This window comes from Artemia sp. Qi Xiang Cuo, chromosome 21 (genome assembly GCF_049724085.1).
Source record: "Artemia sp. Qi Xiang Cuo chromosome 21, ASM4972408v1, whole genome shotgun sequence".
NCBI classification, from domain to species: Eukaryota; Metazoa; Arthropoda; class Branchiopoda; order Anostraca; family Artemiidae; genus Artemia; species Artemia sp. Qi Xiang Cuo.
The window spans coordinates 40,761,963-40,782,721 of record NC_142814.1 but is presented as its reverse complement, the minus strand read 5'-3'; the positions used below and the strand labels follow the sequence as shown (position 1 = coordinate 40,782,721).

Genomic DNA, 20,759 nt, shown 5'->3' with positions numbered 1-20,759 from the left:
TGGTCAGAGATATGATGTGGCTTTCCCATTGGTATTCTATGATCCGGTTATTGACACTACCTAGTCTATTGCATGTATTAAATCAGTATTTTTTACGCAGTGGAACGATAAAAACATAAGTCATATCTTTAAAAAAAAGTGAAGATGGAGCATTTTAATAAAGTGTGTTCACATAACAGGGTTATTGTAGAACTGAATGCCGACAAGGAGAAGTATTTAAACTATGAAACAAGTTCATTGACCGTTTCATTGACCATTTGATCATTGACCGTTTGATCAATGGCAGTAACGGTCAAGGTTCATTGACCGTTTGATCAATGGCAGTAACGTTTGCTGGTGCTTTGTTTTTCATCGATTCAATTTTATATTCCATAGTGATATTTTCTGACAATGCCCTTTTTATTTTTCTGGCAATTTCACTGTCTATTATCACATTATTTTTACATAGGTAACAGTTTTGGCACGTAGACACGATATGGTTTACGATATTAGTAGAAGAGTAGGCCTTTCTTTTATTGACCTTCCGTTGAATGCTAATACCCGAAAGCTGACGATTGGATGTATCGGTAGGTAATGTGTTACCTGCAACAGTAGTAAGGAGTTGTCCTCTATCATCAACGATTATTTTTATGTTGGCATTCTCTTTGAGTGCAATCATCTCTGGAGATCTCAATCTCACATAACCACCAACATAAGAGTTGACTTTTTTCGCTATTCCAAAGAAATTTAATTCCTTACTGTCATGACTATGCATGCATACATTTCCAATAGTGCTACCACTTGTACTTGTTTTATAGTTTAAATACTTCTCCTTGTCGGCATTCAATGCTACAATAACCCTGTTATGTGAACACACTTTATTAAAATGCTCCATCTTCACTTTTTTTTAAAGATATGACTTATGTGTTTATCGTTCCACTGCGTAAAAATACTGATTTAATACATGCAATAGACTAGGTAGTGTCAATAACCGGACATAGAATACCAGTGGGAAAGCCACATCGTGTCTCTGACCAATAATAGAGTACAATTGTTAGAGCCGTAGGCATATTTTGTCATTTTGAGATACGTACAAAAATCGGTGCCAAGGAAAGGCAAGCAAATAGTATGTAGTTTCAAAACGTGTTTAATCACGTTTCTTGAATGAAGTATCTCTACTGTATATTCAAGAGGTGAAATCAATAAAGAGCTTGTTACTTACTTACAAATATTTTCATAATTTCTTGAATGAAATTTCCGTATTGTGCATCCAAGAGTTGACTTAACCACAAAATACTAAAGTTAACTTCTCAAATAATAAACCCCAGGAGTCAAACACACACGAAAATCTAAAAAACCTAGGTCTGAAAATCCCCAGACAGCCAATTAAATATTCTAATTCATGATTTCAGGCACGTCAAATCACGAAATACTAAAGTTATCTTCTCAAATAATAAATTCCAGGAACCTAACACCCACGAAAATCTAAAAAACTAGGTCTGAAAACCCAAACAGCTAATAAACTATTCTAATTCATGATTTCAGGCATGTAAAACCACAAAATACTAAAGTTAACTTCTCAAATAATAAACCCCAGGAGTCAAACACCCACGAAAATCTAAAAAACTAGGTCTGAAAACCCAAACAACTAATTAACTTTTCTAATTCATGATTTCAGGCACGTAAAACCACAAAATACTAAAGTTAACTTCTCAAATAATAAACCCCAGGAGTCAAACACAAATGAAAATCTAAAAAAGCTAGGTCTGAAAATCCTCAAACAGCCAATTAAATATTCTAATTCATGATTTCAGTCAAGTCAAACTATGAAATACTAAAGTTAACTTCTCAAATAATAAATCCCAGGAACCTAACACGCACGAAAATCTAAAAAACTAGGTCTGAAAACCCAAACAGCTAATTAACTATTCTAATTCATCATTTCAGGCACGTCAAATCACGAAATACTAAAGTTAACTTCTAAAATAATAAAGCCCAGGAACCTAACACCCACGAAAATCTAAAAAACTAGGTCTGAAAACCCAAACAGGTAATTAACTATACTAATTCATGATTTCAGGCATGTAAAACCACAAAATACTAAAGTTAACTTCTCAAATAATAAACCCCAGGAGTCAAACACACACAAAAATCTAAAAAAGCTAGGTCTGAAAATCCTCAAACAGCCAATTAAATATTCTAATTCATGATTTCAGGCAAGTCAAACTATGAAATACTAAAGTTAACTTCTCAAATAATAAATCCCAGGAACCTAACACGCAAGAAAATCTAAAAAACTAGGTCTGAAAACCCAAACAGCTAATTAACTATTCTAATTTATGATTTCAGGCACGTCAAATCACGAAATACTAAAGTTAACTTCTCAAATAATAAACCCCAGGAACCTAACACCCACGAAAATCTAAAAAACTAGGTCTGAAAACCCAAAAAGCTAATTAACTATTCAATTCATGATTTCAGGCATGTAAAACCACAAAATACTAAAGTTAACTTCTCAAATAATAACCCCAGGAGTCAAACACACACGAAAATCTAAAAAAAACTAGGTCTAAAAACCCAAACAGCTAATTAACTATTCTAATTCATGATTTCAGGCACGTAAAACCACAAAATACTAAAGTTAACTTCTCAAATAATAAGCCCCAGGAGTCAAACACACACGAAAATCTAAAAAAGCTAGGTCTGAAAATCCCCAAACAGCCAATTAAATATTCTAATTCATGATTTCAGGCAAGTCAAACTATGAAATACTAAAGTTAACTTCTCAAATAATAAATCCCAGGATCCTAACACCCACGAAAATCTAAAAAACTAGGTCTGAAAACCCAAACAGCTAATTAACTATTCTAATTCATCATTTCAGGCACGTCAAATCACGAAATACTAAAGTTAACTTCTAAAATAGTAAATCCCAGGAACCTAACGCCCACGAAAATCTAAAAAACTAGGTCTGAAAACCAAAACAGTTAATAAACAATTCTAATTCATGATTTCAGGCATGTAAAACCACAAAATACTAAATTTCACTTCTCAAATAATAAACCCCAGGAGTCAAACACACACGAAAATCTAAAAAATCTAGGTCTGAAAACCCTAAACAGGTAATTAACTATTCTAATTCATGATTTCAGGTACGTAAAATCATAAAATACTAAAGTTAACTTCTCAAATAATAAACCCCAGGAGTAAAACAGCTACGAAAATCGAAAAAACCTTGGTCTGAAAACCCTAAACAGCTAATTAAATATTCTAATTCATGATTTCAGGCACGTAAAAGCACAAAATACTAAAGTTAACTTCTCAAATAATAAACCCCAGGAGTCAAACACACATGAAAACCTAAGAAACATATGTCTGAAAATCCCCAAACAGCCAATTAAATATTCTAATTCATGATTTCAGGCATGTCAAATACGAAATACTAGAGTTAACTTCTCAAATAATAAATCCCAGGAACCTAATGCCCACGAAAATCTAAGAAACTAGGTCTGAAAACCCAAACAGCTAAATTAACTATTCTAATTCATGATTTCAGGCACGTAAAACCACAAAATACTAAAGTTAACTTCTCAAATAATAAACCCCAGGAACCTAACACCCACGAAAATCTAAAAAACTAGGTCTGAAAACCCAAACAGCTAATTAACTATTCTAATTCATGATTTCAGGCACGTAAAACCACAAAATACTAAAGTAAATTTCTCAAATAATAAACCCCAGGAGTCAAAGAGCTAATTAAATATTCTAATTCATGATTTCAGGCACGTAAAACCACAAAATACTAAAGTTAACTTCTCAAATAATAAACCCCAGGAGTCAAACACACACGAAAACCTAAAAAACCTAGGTCTGAAAATCCCCAAACATCTAATTAAATATTCTAATTCATGATTTCAGGCATGTCAAATCACGAAATACTAAAGTTAACTTCTCAAATAATAAACCCCGTGAAACAAACACCCACGAAAATCTAAAAAACGTAGGTCTGAAAACCCAACTTGGACTTGCAAACACCAACCCGGACATGCAAACAAAAAGAATCAATGAAATAAAATCAAAGTGAACTTTGAAAGATCAAGAGAATGTAACTATGACAAGCTAAACCACGACAAAGCACTACTGAAATATTCCAACTCTTGCATTTCAATGAAAGAAAAACTCAATTCCTCTTAGAATTATTTAAACTAAATACTTACCCCCGCCTCTCACAGAAAGTTCAGAAAGACGCAAAAGCCTTATTTATAGTCGACTCTCATGGAACTCAAGCCCCATTTAACTCAACCCCCGTGCAACTGAACCCTCAATGTAACTGAACCCCTGTATAACCGAAACCCCGTACAACTGAACCCCCGTGCTACTGAACCCTCGTGCTACTGAACCCTCGTGCAACTCGACCCATTTTAACTAAACTCCTGTGTAACTATACCCCCTTTAACTGAACCCTCGTGCAAGTGAGCCCTCCATGTAACTGAACCCCTGTGTAACCGAAACCCTGTACAACTGAACCCCCGTGCTACTGAACTCTCGTGCTACTGAATCCTCGTGCAAATCAACCCAATTTAACTAAACCCCCGTGTAACTGTACCCCCTTTAACTGAACCCTCGTGCAACTCAACCCTCCATGCAATCCCATCTCCCTCAAAACACTTTTCAGCCATTTCTTGTTAATTTTTTTTTATTTCTAAGCTATTTGAAATTGACAATACTCACCAAAACATCAATTGTGTATTATACAGTACACTATCACCCCATCTCCTCCAATTCGCAAATCCCCTCTCGTAAAACTGAACCCTCCATGCAACTGAAGCCCTGTATAACCGAAACCCTCTACAACTGAACCCCCGTGCTACTGAACCCTCGTGCTACTGAACCCTCGTGCAACTCAACCCAATTTAACTAAACCCCCGTGTAACTGTACCCCCTTTACCTGAACTCTCGTGCAACTCAACCCTCCATGCAATCCCATCTCCCTCAAAACACTTTTCAGCCATTTCTTGTTAAATTTTTTTATTTCTAAACTATTTTAAATTGACAATACTCACCAAAACATCAATTGTGTATTATACAGTACACTATCGCCCCATCTCCTCCAATTCGCAAATCCCCCCTCGTGCAACTGAACCCTCCACGTAACTGAAGCCCTGTATAACCGGAACCCTGTACAACTGAACCCCCGTGCTACTGAACTCTCGTGCTACTGAACCCTCGTGCAACTCAACCCAATTTAACTAAACCCCCGTGTAACTGTACCCCCTTTATCTGGACCCTCGTGCAACTCAACCCTCCATGCAATCCCATCTCCCTCAAAACACTTTTCAGCCATTTCTTGTTAAATTTTTTTTATTTCTAAAGTATTTTAAATTGACAATACTCACCAAAACATCAATTGTATATTATACAGTACACTATCATCCCATCTCCTCTAATTCGCAAATCCCCCCTCGTGCAACTGAACCCTCCATGTAACTGAACCCCTGTATAACCAAAACCCTGTACAACTGAACCCCCGTGCTACTGAACTCTCGTGCTACTGAACCCTCGTGCCACTCAACCCAATTTAACTAAACCCCCGTGTAACTGTACCCCCTTTAACTGAACCCTCGTGCCACTCAAACCTCCATGCAACCCATCTCCCTCAAAACACTTTTCAGTCATTCCTTGTTAAATTTTTTTTATTTCTAAACTATTTTAAATTGACAATACTCTCCAAAACATCACTTGTGTATTATACAGTACACTATCATCCCATTTCCTCCAATTCGCAAATCCCCCCTTGTGCAACTGAACCCTCCATGTAACTGAACCCCTGTATAACCGAAACCCTGTACAACTGAACCCCCGTGCTACTGAACTCTCGTTCTACTGAACCCTCGTGCAACTCAACCCAATTTAACTAAACCCCCGTGTAACTGTTCCCCCTTTAACTGAACCCTCGTGCAACTCAACCCTCCATGCACCCCATCTCCCTCAAAACACTTTTCATCCATTTCTTGTTAATTTTTTTTTATTTCTAAACTGTTTTAAATTGACAATACTCTCCAAACCATCACGTGTGCATTATACAGTACACTATCCCCCCATCTCCTCCAATTCGCAAATCCTCCCTCGAGCAACTGAACCCTCCATGCAACAGAACCCCTGTATAACCAAAACCCTGTACAATTGAACCACCGTGCTACTGAACTCTCGTGCTACTGAGCTTTTGTGCAACTCAACCCAATTTAACTATCACCTTAATTCTCTGTATTTAGAGGTAATATCCATTGCCACAGCCAGGCAATAATCCTAGCACGGGGAGGGGGAATTCATGACGTACATTCATTGTGCAATTCTTATCAAAAACAAAAACCCTGCCAACTTTTAGAATGTGTTACCTCCATAATTGACTCCCCCGCCCCCACTCCAACCCGCCCCTGCCCCCTCAGAAAAGGGGGAACGAAGGGAACGTTAGATCCTATTTTAAATTTACAATACTTTTCAAACGTTACTTGTGTATTATACAGACCACATCGGAGAGGTAAAGCTAGGTCAAGTCACAAATTACCTGAGTTAAAAACCCCTTCGGGGTTACCTTAACTGTTAATCATTTTAATCCTTTTTCTTTCTCCACCGTCATACAATCCAATCACTAATTAGAATCATTCACACTCCTATTATTCAAAACATTAATTAATATCGTTCGTAGAGTCCAATTTGCGAATTCCTTATCCCTTTTTGCAAAAATGTCAATACTCACTCTCTTTGAAACACTAAACCAGACTATACCCACCATACCCATCGTATAAAGCGAGCGGACTGGTTTCTAAGGCAACACCCATATCCGTGACCAATCATTTAAAAAAAAACCTACTAATCAAGTTACTGTATATGGAGTAACTACCGCTCTCTCTCCGATTGACCCCCAAAAAATGGGTGTTACCTCAGAAACCCGTTTGCTAAGACATGTACCGTTCGTAGTAATAGGTGACTGACCCTGGTAAGTCACCTATGACGCAGTCACTCGTCGGATTAGCACCTAGGTTACTACTTATGTGTGGCCTGAAAATGGAACTCAGTCCACATTTTTTAATGTTACCTTAAGGCATTTGTTATGCGTATGTTTAGAGAACCGGTTTTCGCTCATCAAACTGCCGCTCTGATCTCTGGTCTAAGACATTTCCTCTCTGATTTCTGCACTCTGTACTCAGCGGTGAGCATCACTGAGGCATAATTGCAATCAAAGATTCTCTTTAACACCAACCGTTTGCAAAAATTTGCTAATGCCAATCTTTTCCAAAAGAATTTCAATAGTTTGTTCATATTCCAACAGGAGAGTAATTCATCGGTACTCAGGTGATTGCCTCATCAAATTTAAATCATCAAGTTCTTTAAGCTAAGTTTAAGACAGAACGGTAAGTTTTGAGAAGCGTCAGGACCTACTTGAACGTTACGATATTCTTATCCCAAGTGAGTTGAATACTGAATTCAAACTTAAGAGTAGTGAGTGATACAGTAATGGGTCTTCTCAACGCAAAAAAGAAGCAAGAATAAGCAAACCGCAGGTAAGACATTTGTGACGATTAAATCGAGTACCATGACAATGTTTCACTACGTTCATTGTTCCCTCGTTGCTAGTGAAAATGGGTGTCACTACGCTTCTCCACCAGCCTTAGAGCCCAGATTTGCCCCACCAATCTTCTTTCTATTCCCAAGAATCAAGAGATTGCTCAAATGTCATCACAGTATGACACTGGAAAGGGTAAAAACGCTTCGACCACCTATCTGCGAGAGGTCTCCGTGACACCTTCCAGGAAATCTACGAGGAAGGGGTAAAACGTTGGAAGAGGTCCAATGAGTCAAACGGGTGGCATTTTGAAAAGTGTTAACTCATTTGTATGTTTATATTGGAAATATTTTTTTTTTTACAAAAATGGTGGTCTGAAATTCCAGAAGAAATTTTTGAGGCTAAAACTTTCAAATTTATCGGACAAAAGTGCTTTTCGTAAAATTCATATTTTGGGCCTCCCCAATCACTTTTAGATTTGTGTAGTTTAACATATGAATTTAGTCTTTTGTTTTATAATAAACATTCTCCTACAATTAAGATAGGAGATGTCACTCCTCTCATCATCCCTGTTCCACGCTTAGTTAAAATATTCCTATAAACAATGGAACGATAGGGAATTTAGACAAAGGGAATTTCAGCAATATGTCTAATTAAGGCCAAAATTTTAGGGAAAATGCTCATCGGAGTACCTTTCTAAAAAACCATCGTAAATTTGTTTCAATACATAAATAGGAGGTTATTTTAGTTACTCAATTGAACAACCATATATCAAACAACGAGCTTCACGAAAAATACCATTCGCGTTCCCTTTTTAGGGCCATTATAAAATAAAGATTAAAACCGTTAGGTTTTATTTTATTTATGTTATTAAAATTGTTATTAAAATTTGTGTTGCTTTACCAGCCAGCTGAGGCGGACCGATCGTAAAAAGTTTTTGAGTGGGCTGGGAAAAGGTCCACGAAATCGACCTTTCAAATTTTTCTACGGAACTTCATAGGACGGAATGAAAAGTAAAGCTCTGAACAGTGAGTAGAATAATGCAGAAGAGGGGAGCGTACAACTGTTTTGCCCTCAAGTGGCTTGGTGCTGCAATGAACTGTCAATAATAGTAGCTGTAGAAGCACGAATGGGAAGCTGTAATTTATTTTAAATGATATTCTGCCGGTTAGAGAAAAGGTGACTTACCTAAAAAGGCTGATAAAAAGGTACTGACCTTAAAAAGAATTAAAACAAACATTTGTCTAAATGACGAAATTTTTCTCCATCGGTTATTGCAGTGTATCACCTATCACGGCCTTTTTTCAGGATTAACTTGTCCGATAAGAGTTGAACGAAGTCTGATGACAGGTCCCCAATAGTAGCGTCGACACAAGGCGTCGATCTGCGGCCAAATGAAAGGCAGGACGTTCTCGCTTGGATCGGGAAAAGGTCATAAGAAAGGAATTAAGAAAATTGAAACTTTATTGGGTAGATTAAAAGTTGAGTGTTTGAACAGATTGGGATGAAGGAAGAAAGTTAGTGGCTTTGTTGGCTTCATTTGTCTGGTGCTGCGATAGTAGTAGTTTGGAAAGTATCTCAATTACAAGCTAAAACTGTATCATTCTTTTAGGACAGGAAAACTTCATTACCCGACCAATGTCTGCGGTCCTTTATTTGAAGAGGAGCTGGGGTTCTGGGGGCTGGACTACAACCAAGTTGAGCCCTGCTGTTGGATGACGTATACAGTCCACCGAGATACTGAGGTAAATATTTATATTTCCTTCAAGTATAACGTAGTCAAAGATCTAACTGATGCATAGAGTAATGACCTATTGCCATGAAATGACGTAATATTTTGGACGACATTCCCCCCCCCCCAAACTGGGGATGACCCACTTTTACTTTTGCCAAAAAGAACAATCTTTGGCAATCTGTCATCCGCAGAGCTTTCCCCAGCCATCTCAACATTTATCTCACTGTGTCTATAGCCCTAAAAAGCGTCATTGAACCATCCTTTTTGCACAGCCTACTGTTTCAGGTACTATCAGTCAGTCTGGTACCCAAAACAATCTGTAGGCAATTTTTCTGGAAAACATCAAGCGAATGTTCCTCTGTTTTTTGTTCATGCTTTCAATCTTCCTCGTTCATGCTTCAGAACCATACCTTACCGCTATCATCACTGTACCTTTCAATATTCTACTCTTGGTATTCTAACCTTTATTTTTTATACAACAAAAGAAAATCTAGGTTAAGTAACTCATGATAGTTTCAATAAATTACAATAAATTCAACACGTTGGAGTTTTTAGCTATCGAAGCAAATATATTACGATTCAATACAATGGAAAAAATTCCTTAGTATTGAATTAATTTCAATTTATTGCCATGAGGGCAAAATTTTGGATTTAAAATATAAACTTTGTTGGTAGTAGGGCATACCTAAGTGGCCACAGCTGCCTGACTAGCTAGGAGGACTCCCGCCGACACCACGGATTTTAAACCAAATTTACAGTACTCATAATAATACTATTCTATCTCGTTAATCCTTTGCTCCGTATAAATCAAACTTGACATATTGTGAAGAAAAGATATGTTTGCCTTCCAGCTATAACAGTATTTAAGTTCAGAAACAAAGTAAAGCCAATATTACAAATTGGAATAAAGCCTTAATAGAAAAACTGAAGATGAGTGGAAAAACTTTGATTTTCCTTAAAAATAAACTTTGCTTGAAAAGTAAGTTTTCTTAAAGGTACCATAAAGAGAAGCATTTAAGAACAGAATAACTTTCTATTGAAATATATGTGAACTAGTGAAGCTAGTAATGGAACTAGTGAAGAACTAGTAAAATGAACTAGTGAAGCTAGCAAAAATATATGTGAACTAGTCAAGGGCGGATCCAGGATTTTTTTTTCGGGGGGGGGGGGGGTACTAATTTTTTAATTTTTTTTTGGGGGGGGGGGTTACTAATTTTTAACTCAGTTTTGACTAATTTTACTGATTTTTACCTAGCTTTTACTAATTTTCGACTCGGTCAAAAATTTCGGGGGGGGGGGGGTTCAAACCGGGTGACCCCCCTGGATACGGCCTTGGAACTAGTGAACAAGCAATGGTGAACTAGTGAAGAGGGACCTCGTTCTGTTTTAGAAAGAGAGAGAGAGAGTTTTGAAAAGATATTTTCATTCTAAAATCTGCTATTTGACAAAGTTTGAAAACTGTCCAATCTATTGTTTTAAAGTACGAAGGACAGCGGAAATGAGTTCTCATTGTTTCTGTGTTGCGTTGCCCTCGGGGGGTCTTATACTGAAAACTATGTGTCTTGAACAGTCTTGGAAAGAACTAATAAAATCAAATTGAATATTTAATATATTCAGTTTGATCTCAGTATTGATTCAGAATTCAAAGTGAACGCATTTGTCTCAAATTGGATACTTTATTTACCAGTAGGCTTTTCAGTTAAGTTCAATCCCAGTAAAGTTAGTTTAGATTTCAGTTAATTTCAGTTAGTTAGTTTAGATTTCAGTTAATTTCAGTTAGTTTAGATTTCAAATTGTATTTGTCAAAGGATTATGATTCCGAGTGAAATGCCTAGCGCATCATGCCTACCTGAGTTAACCTAAGAATGGATTGACTTGTTTATTTATCTCTGATGTCATGCTATTAAAAAATTAACCTATTTATATCCGAAATTGTGTCTGATATATCGAGCGTGCTCTCGTCTGATGAAAAGCAATATATGTATTCAATTTACCTGTTTTGAAATTTATTCAAGTAAATGTTGAATCAGGCATTGAGGATGAAATAGTTATAAAACATGCTGCTGACTTTTTCGACCTTTCCAGTGTATGTGCTGCTAAGAAGTCTCTCTTGCCTCTGTTTCTCCGTCTGAGTCTTGCCCGAGGCGTACATGCCAAATAGCTTTAGTTAACCTTTTCAAGGATATTATTGAGCTCTTCCGAAAATGTGATTCTGATGGATTACAAGGTCCTGCTTTCGTGATTCGCATCCCTACTGAAGTTCCTGTTATACCAGCAATAGCTTATTCCTGTTTAGCAACTAAGGTAAATAAAATTGAACAAACTCTTGAAGTTATAAATGGAAAGTTAACACCTTATGAGCTAAATTTCCCACAAATTGCTCCACCTAGTGGCACCCCTGATGGTTTTGCCACCGTTATTATCTGAAATGTGCCTCCAAGTGGGAATAATACAGCTAAACGTAAAGAATTGATCGATAATATTCATGGACATCAACCTGTTGTCAACTTACGATCTGTGGGTGATACACTAACTGTGACAATTAAAGATCTGGCTGCAAAAGACTTCTGCAAATCCGTTTCGTCTGTTCTTAATAATTCGAAGGCAAAATTGATTGAAAAAAAGATCAATGGTCTCCTTAGAGGAATTGAGCATGATTATGATTTATTGAATATATTGGACTGTGATGGAGTCATTGATGTCACTAGAGTTGGCAATTCTAAGAAGGTTAAGCTCGCTTTTCGGGACAATGCTGCACTTTAATATGCGCTTAGAATTGGATGGAAAATTGATTATGAATTTCTACGTGTTGTTAAGTTCAAAGCTATTCCTCGGTGCTGCCACAAATGCCGGTCTCCTGACCACTTTGTACCTACCTGCAAGAGCCCTATTCTGAAATGTGCGGGATGTTCGGCTCCTCATGAATCAACCAAAGACTCGACTTGCAACCTGCCCCCAAATGAGCGAATTGTGATGGTGATCATGTATCTTATAGCCTTAAATGTCCTAAGCTTCTTAAAATTGTTGCAAAATCTGGTCGAAAATGAATTTAAAATCTACTAGTATATGCTCTTTTAATATTAATGGAACCAAGGACAACGATATTTGCAGTGACAGTCTGTAGAGCTCTTTTGAAAGTTACTTCAAGAACATTTATGCTGGGACGTGTGCGAATGGATACGATTGGTTATTAATTGGTGATTTGAATTTTGATATAAATTCGACGTCTCCCCGATTGGAAGCCCTCATAAATAATCTTTCCCCCGGCTTTCGGATTATAAATAAAGATCTGCCACATATTTATATTCATAATACTGGTTCTTGCTCTAACCTTGACCATTGTGTCTGCTCAACCGGTCTATCGACATCTAGTGTTCACATTGACGAAGAAGAGAGGGACTATAACCACCTGCCCTTATCGTTACAAATTTCTATTTCTGCTAATTTGGTGATTAACTCCCCTCGTGTAAATAATTCCAAGTGGTTTAAAAATCGTGATTGGAATCGTAAGAATTGGCCTTTATATCTGGCTACTCTAATCTCCCTGTTGCATAGTATTAAAGTACCGTATAACCTATTATGTTGCAGTGTTTTTTAATCAAATTGTAGGGATGGGGGCTAGTTACCATCGAAAATCGAATCACTTTTGACTCTTAAAAAGGGCACAGGAACTTCCGATTTACAATTCAATGGGCCCTCTCCGAAGTTTATATGACGATCACTTCCATATGAAGTACCTCTGGAAAAAAAAACAAAAAAAAACAATAATAAAACATTGGAGCCTTACGGCCTTTACTAAAGGCAACGCTATAGTGTTGCCTCTGATTGGTTAATTGGAAGCTTCAAGAGCCATACATAACTTACAAAAAATCATAAAAAATTGGAATTTCAAAGTTTGATGAAAAAGAAATCTCAGGGAATTATGTACTTCTTTGGGTGTTGTGGGTGCCAAATAAAAAAAAATTCTGGGTGAAAACTTCAAAAACAGCCTAAAATTATTGAAAAACATACGTCACCAACAAGCTTAAGTAGGCGTACCTGTCCTTTGAAGATGTAGATGTCCTTCGAAATTACCAAGTTGTCAATTCTCGAACACTTACAAACAAAGAGCAGAGTAAACGTTAACTAATTAATTTTGCTTATTTGTCTTCATAGTTCAACATGGCAACACTGACGAAAAGGTTGTACTGCATTATTGAATTTTTTTTTTTTTGGTAGCTATCAGTGCTAAATTAAAAAATATCTTGGTTGAAAATCCAGCAAAAAAAGCTAAAGACATATGGCACCAAAGAGCTTAAGAAGGTGAAGCTTTCCGTTGAAAAGCTTCTTATCCGTTATCTTATCTTAGGCTATCTTATCCGTTAATTGTAATCTGTAATTATCCCTGCGTATAAAATTTCGTTCATTTGATAAAATTACCAGTTCAATCTTCCTTTCTTGTACTTTTTTTTTCTTCTGTCAAGATGTGATGCATTCGTAAAAACAAACATGCTTTCACTCATTTATTAGCAAATGTCAACCTTTCTAACTTGTCAACCCACAGATTCTTGATTGATTTTGATAACTAAGACCCCTGGAGAGATCACTAATTGAAGCTTTGTCCTTTGACAAATTCACAGCCAAGAGAGCCTGAAAATCGAGCAATACGCTACAACATCACCTTAAAAATGGACATAGCTACTGTTGAGTTTTTGCGGAGGAAAAGCGTGGTCAGATTTAACTAAATAATTTTGCCTATTTATTTTCTTGTATCAATGTGGCAACACTGTTAAAAATGTGGTATTGCACTAAAGTCTTATAATTTTGAAACAATCAGAAAGGGAGAACCTTTCGCTCTGCCTCCCATAATCCCGTCTTTATGGGATTTTCCGTGTGTACTTCTTTGATCCGTATTAAATAGAAAAACAAGTTTTTTCAACTGAAAGTAAGGAGCAACATTAAAACTGAAAACGAACAGAAATTATTACGTATATGGGGGGATTCACCCCCTCGTCAATACCTCGCTCTGTACGCTAAAGTTCAAATTGTGTTCCAATTCTTTAAGAATGACCTCTGAATCACAAGAGCCGTTTAATTAGAATAAATAGCTCTTTTGAAAGTGCTAAACTAACTTTAGCGTAAAGAGTGAGGTATTGAAGAACGGCCAAACTCCCTCAAATACTTAATAGTTTCATTTCATTTTAAGTTTTAATGTTGCTCCTTACTTTCAGTTGAAAAACTTATTTTTAAATTTAATTCCTGATCGTTTTTAAATAATGCTGGGAAATTCGACGTCCCCTTCATGGAAAATTCCCTTCCCCTATGAAAAATTCCTCCATGAAAAATTCTCCCACGTAACCCTCTAACCCCGAACCCCCACCAGAAAAAATCCCCCTATAAATGTCTGGATGCTTTGCAACTACCAATACTATAAATAAACAATGGACAAAGCTCATAACCTGTTGCCCTTGCCTTGGGGACTGTGGGGGATTAATTCATCCTCAAAGACATAGTTATTATGTTTTTCGACTATGATGAACAAAATGGCAATCTAAAAATTTTAATCGGGTGACTTTGGGAAAAAGATGAGCAGGGTAAGAGGCCTAGTTCCCCTCCAATGTTTTTGGTCACTTAAAAAGGGCACTAGAAATTTTAATTTCCGTTCGAATGAGATCTTTCGCGATATTCTAGGACCATTGATTCAATACGATCACCCCAAAAAAACAAAAAAAAACAAACAAATAAACACGCACCCGTGATCTTTTTTCTGTCAAAAAATACAAAGTTCCACATTTATGCTAATAGGAGCTTGAAACCTCTACAGTAGGGTTCGCTGATGCGCTGAATCTGATGATGTGATTTTCATTAAGACTCTGTAGCTATGAGAAGGTGTTTTCCTCTTTTTTCAAAAATAAAGCAAATTTTCTTATAGACAAAATTATATATTTGAAAGTAGAATAAAAATCCAATTTTTTTAATGGTTATAGATCTCACTCAAGGATGTGGTTGAAAATAACAGCTAGGAAATCACGAGCGCGTTTTTTAGGGATACCAAATAAAATGTACTTCGCGGGTGGGGGCAAAATTTTATGATCCTTACAATTCACAATTTTTATATTTTCTCACGTTTTACATACAATTTGCTTCTTCTGTTTCGCATTTGTTAACCCCCCCCCCCCGAAATGTCACCCTACCTGAAACAAAATCCGGTTTAAATGCCGGGTCAAGATCCCTTTTTATTTTGGGAAAATAATCATCAAAATATTAAACTAGAATGTCTTATACGGAGATTTGGCGAAAACCTCAATATTTCAGGCGCGTTGCCGGTTCTCAGGGCCCTTTAGTTGAAAGTCACGGTGCTGGTTATCTTCGGTCCTTGCTTATTTAGGGCTATTCTGATTCTTAACCACTTAGAAATTTCAATTTCAGTTCATTTTTAGTTTTAACATTCCTACTTTTAATATTCCTACTTTTAACATTCCTACTTTTAGTTTTAACATTGCTTGTAACTTTTTTTTTCTGCTGAGTTTCTGTTCGTTAACCTAAACCTTTTCAACAAAAAGAGGGATGTCATCCCTCACCCTGCTATCATAACTTGAAGTTATTATTTACATTATTCACTAAAATATAATTTCTTGTTCTTTGAGGTGGCACTGACCCTTTCTGAAATAATTTATGTTCTTAGAAAGCACATTAGATAGAAAAAACAACTATAAAAACGTCTTAGATATTAGATTAGAACATTTTTGTGTTCACACATATAAACAATCCTAAATAGCAGCACATATGTCTAGTGGTGCACTTCAGCGCTGTCAATTAAACAATACTAAAACTAAAGCCGCCATACACTAACTTATCAAGTAAAAAACACTTATCAAACCAAAAATTTGAACTACGGCATGCAGATTATAATAAAATTTGAATTTATGGCTTCAGATAATTTTTAGCAACCTGGGAAAGAAAGGTTTATATGACCGCTCCCGGGTCTTATCTTACCGTGCGCTAACCCTTCCTATATTACAACCCCGAAAAATACAACGTATAAAATCATGCAGACAGACCCCAAAAAGAATTTGCAATTTACATTTGGTCCTTCGCATAAAAACAAAGCTAAAAGGTTAAAAAAATGTTGTGCTACGCTCAAAATTTTCACATCTGAAATTATGCCGACAAGTGAAACTGTTTGGTATTATTTACTCTCTCTTTCTTTCTCTCTCTTTTTTCTCTCTCTCCAGTTTTTCTCTCTCTTTCTTTTTTTTTAATTTTGGGCCCTCTCTGACTTCAATAAAAATCGGTCTAGCCCATATACATGTTTCGCTGTTGACATCTATAGAATTTAAGAACTTCAATTTTTAAATTTCGTTTTTCTATCATATTTTAGTTCTTTATCATATTTATTTACCATTATATGTTACATTATATATATCTATTGTATATTTATGTGTGTTTTATTAACATTATATAGTATATTTTGTGTTATTTATTTATTGCATATTTTTTTTTATTTTATAAAAGGCAACATTGACCATACTTGACAAACTTGACATAGAAACGGAGAAGAAAACTCCAGAGGAAGTTGCCCGTCGCTTTGGGTTTGAAGACGAATTCTTAGCAGGAAAATTGACGCGGTGGCAAAAATTTAAACCCGCTGCCTGGTCGTTGTTTGAAGAGCCCTACTCATCTTCTGCGGCAAAGGTAGTGTTTTTGTTACTGTTGTCTATTCCAACCTCTGAGGTATAAGGGGTTCATTTTGGGACTGCTGATTGAATTATCCGGTGCTGGTGCATCATGCATCACACAAATCACGTGCAAAATATACACGTGCATCATAGGCGTGCTAGAGTTTCAAACAGTTCGTGGTAACGAACTGTAAGTAAGGAGCGATCCGGCTCAACAGTACCGAAAATCTAAAAAACGGAATTTTGAAACCAATAGATACATCAAAAGAATCAAATTTTTATGCTGATTTCAAATATCTAAGTTTCATCAAGTTTAATCTTACCCATCAAAAGTTACTTTCCTGAGAAAATTTGTCTTATTTTTTAAAGAGGGAGAAACAACCCCTAAAAGTCATAGAACTTTAATGAAAATCACACCATCAAATTCAGCGTATCAAAGAACCTTACTATAGACGTTTCAAGCTCCTATCTGCAATTAAATAAAAAAAAAACAAGTTTTTTCAACTGAAAGTAAGGAACGACGTTAAAACTTAAAACGAACAGAAATTATTCCGTATATGAAAGGGGCTGTCTCCTCCTCAACGCCTCGCTCTTTACGCTAGTGTTTTTTATTGTTTAAAAAAAACAGAGTTGTGAGAAAGAGTCAAACTTTAGCGCAAAGAGCGGAACGCTGAAGAGGGGAAAACCTCTTTCGAATACGGGATAATTTCTGTTTGTTATGATTTTTAACATTGTTCCTTACTTTGGGCTAAAAAAACTTGTTTTTTTTTTATTTAATTTCTGAACATTTTTTAATTAATGCGGCTATTGATTTTGGCTCACCGTACATGAATAATTAAAAAAATTGAATATTGATTTTACTTTTATTTGGTTAAATGGCCTTCTCGAAACCTGTTTAATTTTATTTACGAACGTTTTTATTAGTAATAAATATACGTAACTTACGAATTAAATTACGTAACGAACCTCTATATTCTTATATTTTTAGTACTTATATTAGAGGGTTCGCCACCTAGTCAATACCTTGCTCTTTAAGCTAAAGTTCGAATTTTGTTCCAATTCATTAAAAATGACCCCTTAATCACACATGCCGTTAATTAGAATAAATAGCTCTTATGAAAATACTAAATAATCTTTGGCTTAAAGAGCGAGGTATTGACTAGGCAGTGAACCCAATCATATACGTAATGTTTCATGTCGTTTTAATTCTTGAAGTTGCTCCTTACTTTCGGTTGAAAAACTTGTTTTTTTATATATATAGTTTCTGATCTTTTTTTAAATAATGATGGGACATCCGGTGTCCCCTTCATAACAATGTCCCTGCTCCCATGACAACTTCCTTCATGATAAAATCCTCCCATATAACCCCCGACCCACTCTCCCCCCCCCCCCACTACCAGAAAAATCCCCCTGAAAACGTCTGTATACTTCCCAATAACCAATGCTATATGTTAACATTGGCTAAAGTTCATAGCTTTCAGCCCTCCCCCCGGGGACTTTGGGGGATTATGTCATCCTAAAAGACATAGTTATTATATTTATGACCATGCTGAAAAAAATGGCTCTATCAAAATTTTGATCGGGTGACTTTGGGAAAAAATGAGCATGGGAGGGGGCCTAGTTGCCCTCCATTTTTTTGTCACTTAAAATCAGCACTAGAAATTTTAATTTCCGTTCGAATGAGCCCTCCTACGATATTCTAGGACCACTAGGTCGATACAATCACCCCTGGGGAAAAAATCAAACAAACAAACAAACAAACAAGTAAACACGCATCCGTGATCTTTCTTCTGGCAAAAAATACAAAATTCCACATTTTTGTAGATAGGAGCTTGAAACCTCCGCAGTAGGGTTCTCTGATACGCTGAATATGATGGTTTGATTTTCATTAGGGTTCTATAATTTTTTCGAAAATCAGCCAAATATTCTCAGGCGTATAACTTTTGATGGGTAGGACTAAACGTGATGAAACTTATATATTTGAAATCAGAACTAAAATCTGATTTTTTTGATGTATCTATTGGTATCAAAATTCCGTTTTCTACAGTTTCGGTTACCATTGAGCCGGGTCTCTCCTTACTTATGGTTCGTTACCACGAACTGTTTGAAAATGTGGAATTTTGTATTTTTTGCCAGAAGAGAGATCACGGATGCTTGTTTATTTGTTCGTTTTTTGTTTTTTTTTTCCGAGGGGTGATCTTATCAATCCATTAGTCCTAGAACATCGTCAGAGGGCTCATTCGAAAGGAAATCAAAAGTTCTAGTGCCCTTTTTAAGTGACAAAAAAAAAATTAGAGGGCAACTTGGCCCCCTTCCACGCTCATTTTTTTCCCGAAGTCACCAATCCAAAATTTGAGATAGCCATTTCGTTCAGCATAGTCAAAAATCTAATAAGTAATCTCTAATAAGTAAAATCTAATAAGTAAAAATCTAAAATCTAATAATAGGATGACTTAGTCCCCCACAGTTCCAGGGGGAAGGGCTGCAAATTATGAAATTTGCCTGCTGTTTACATATAGTATTGGTTAATGGGAAGTATACGGACGTTTATAGGAAGATTTTTTTCTGGTGAGGGGGAGGGGGGGTCAGAGGAGGGGTTACGGGGAGGATCTTTCCGTGGAGGATGTTTCATTGGGGGAAGGGACATTTCTATGAAGGGGCGCCGGATTTCCCAGCTTTATTTAAAAGCCGATTGGAAATTAAATAAAAAAACAAGTTTTTTCAACTGAAAGTAAGGAGCAACATTAGAACTTTAAACGAACAGAAATTATTACGTATATGAGGGGGTTTGCCCAATAGTCAATGCCTCGCTCTTTGCACTAAAGTGTTTTTAGTACTTTCAAAAGAGCTATCTATTCTAATTAACCAGCTTTTGTGATTCAGGGGTTTGTGATTCGAACAAATTTCGAAGTTTAGTGTAAAGAGCGAGGTATTGACTATGGGGCAAACTCCCTAATATATGTTATAAAATCATACGAATATAGAAGTTTGTTACGTCAGTACACAATTTCGAGAAAGTCATTTAGCCAAAAAAAGTAAAATTAATATGTAAATTTTGTTTTAGTTATTCATGTACGGTGAGCCAGAATCAAAACTGTATTAATTTAAAAAACGTTCAGAAATTAAATAATAATAATAAAAAAATTTAACTGAAAGTAAGGAGCGACATTAAAACTTAAAACGAACAGAAATTATTCCGTATTTGAAAGGGACTGTCCCCTCTTCAACGCTTCTCTCTTTACGCTAAAGTTTGACTCTGTCTCGCAACTTTATTTTTTAAAAGAATAATAATGTTTAACTTAAATAGTGAAGCGTAGAGGAGGGGACAGTCCCTTTCATATACGGAATAATTTCTGTTCAATTCAAGTTTTAATGTTGCTCTTTTCTTTCAGTTAAAAAAAACTTGTTTTTTGTATTTAATTTTAGTTTAAAGTCTAACTATACTTTTTCCATCAACCTTGCTCTGGTCAACAATAAAACAGTGAAAAATAATTTAGTAACTTCAAAAACAATTTTCTCAAGTAGAATATTATTTTGACTTCCCACTTAAAAAACGATTTGTTCTTTCATAATCGATTATAAAGTGCTCTGTGCTAATAAAGTTGCTTTTGATTGCGAAATTATTTTTGGTAAGACTTTAGTGTCATATATATATATATATATATATATATATATACAAAAAAAAATATATAAACTGTTTTTAAAATGTCTGAAAAAATGTACAGTTTTTGTACATATAGGCTATATATATATGTATATATATATATATATATATATATATATATATATATATATATATATATATATATATATATATATATAT

At 35.8% G+C, this 20,759-nt stretch overlaps 1 protein-coding gene across 2 annotated transcripts in view; it reads left to right on the top strand.

Moving 5' to 3' along the window:
• The window catches only part of LOC148939549 (potassium voltage-gated channel protein Shaw-like), a 350,445-nt gene that overhangs the window by 102,327 nt on the left and 227,359 nt on the right, over positions 1 to 20,759 (top strand). For both annotated transcript variants that reach the window (XM_089107173.1, XM_089107174.1), the window contains exons 3-4: positions 9,156 to 9,288; positions 16,773 to 16,952. In XM_089107173.1, the coding sequence (XP_088963299.1) occupies positions 9,156 to 9,288; positions 16,773 to 16,952 (313 nt within the window). The remainder of the gene's footprint in view (positions 1 to 9,155; positions 9,289 to 16,772; positions 16,953 to 20,759) is intronic.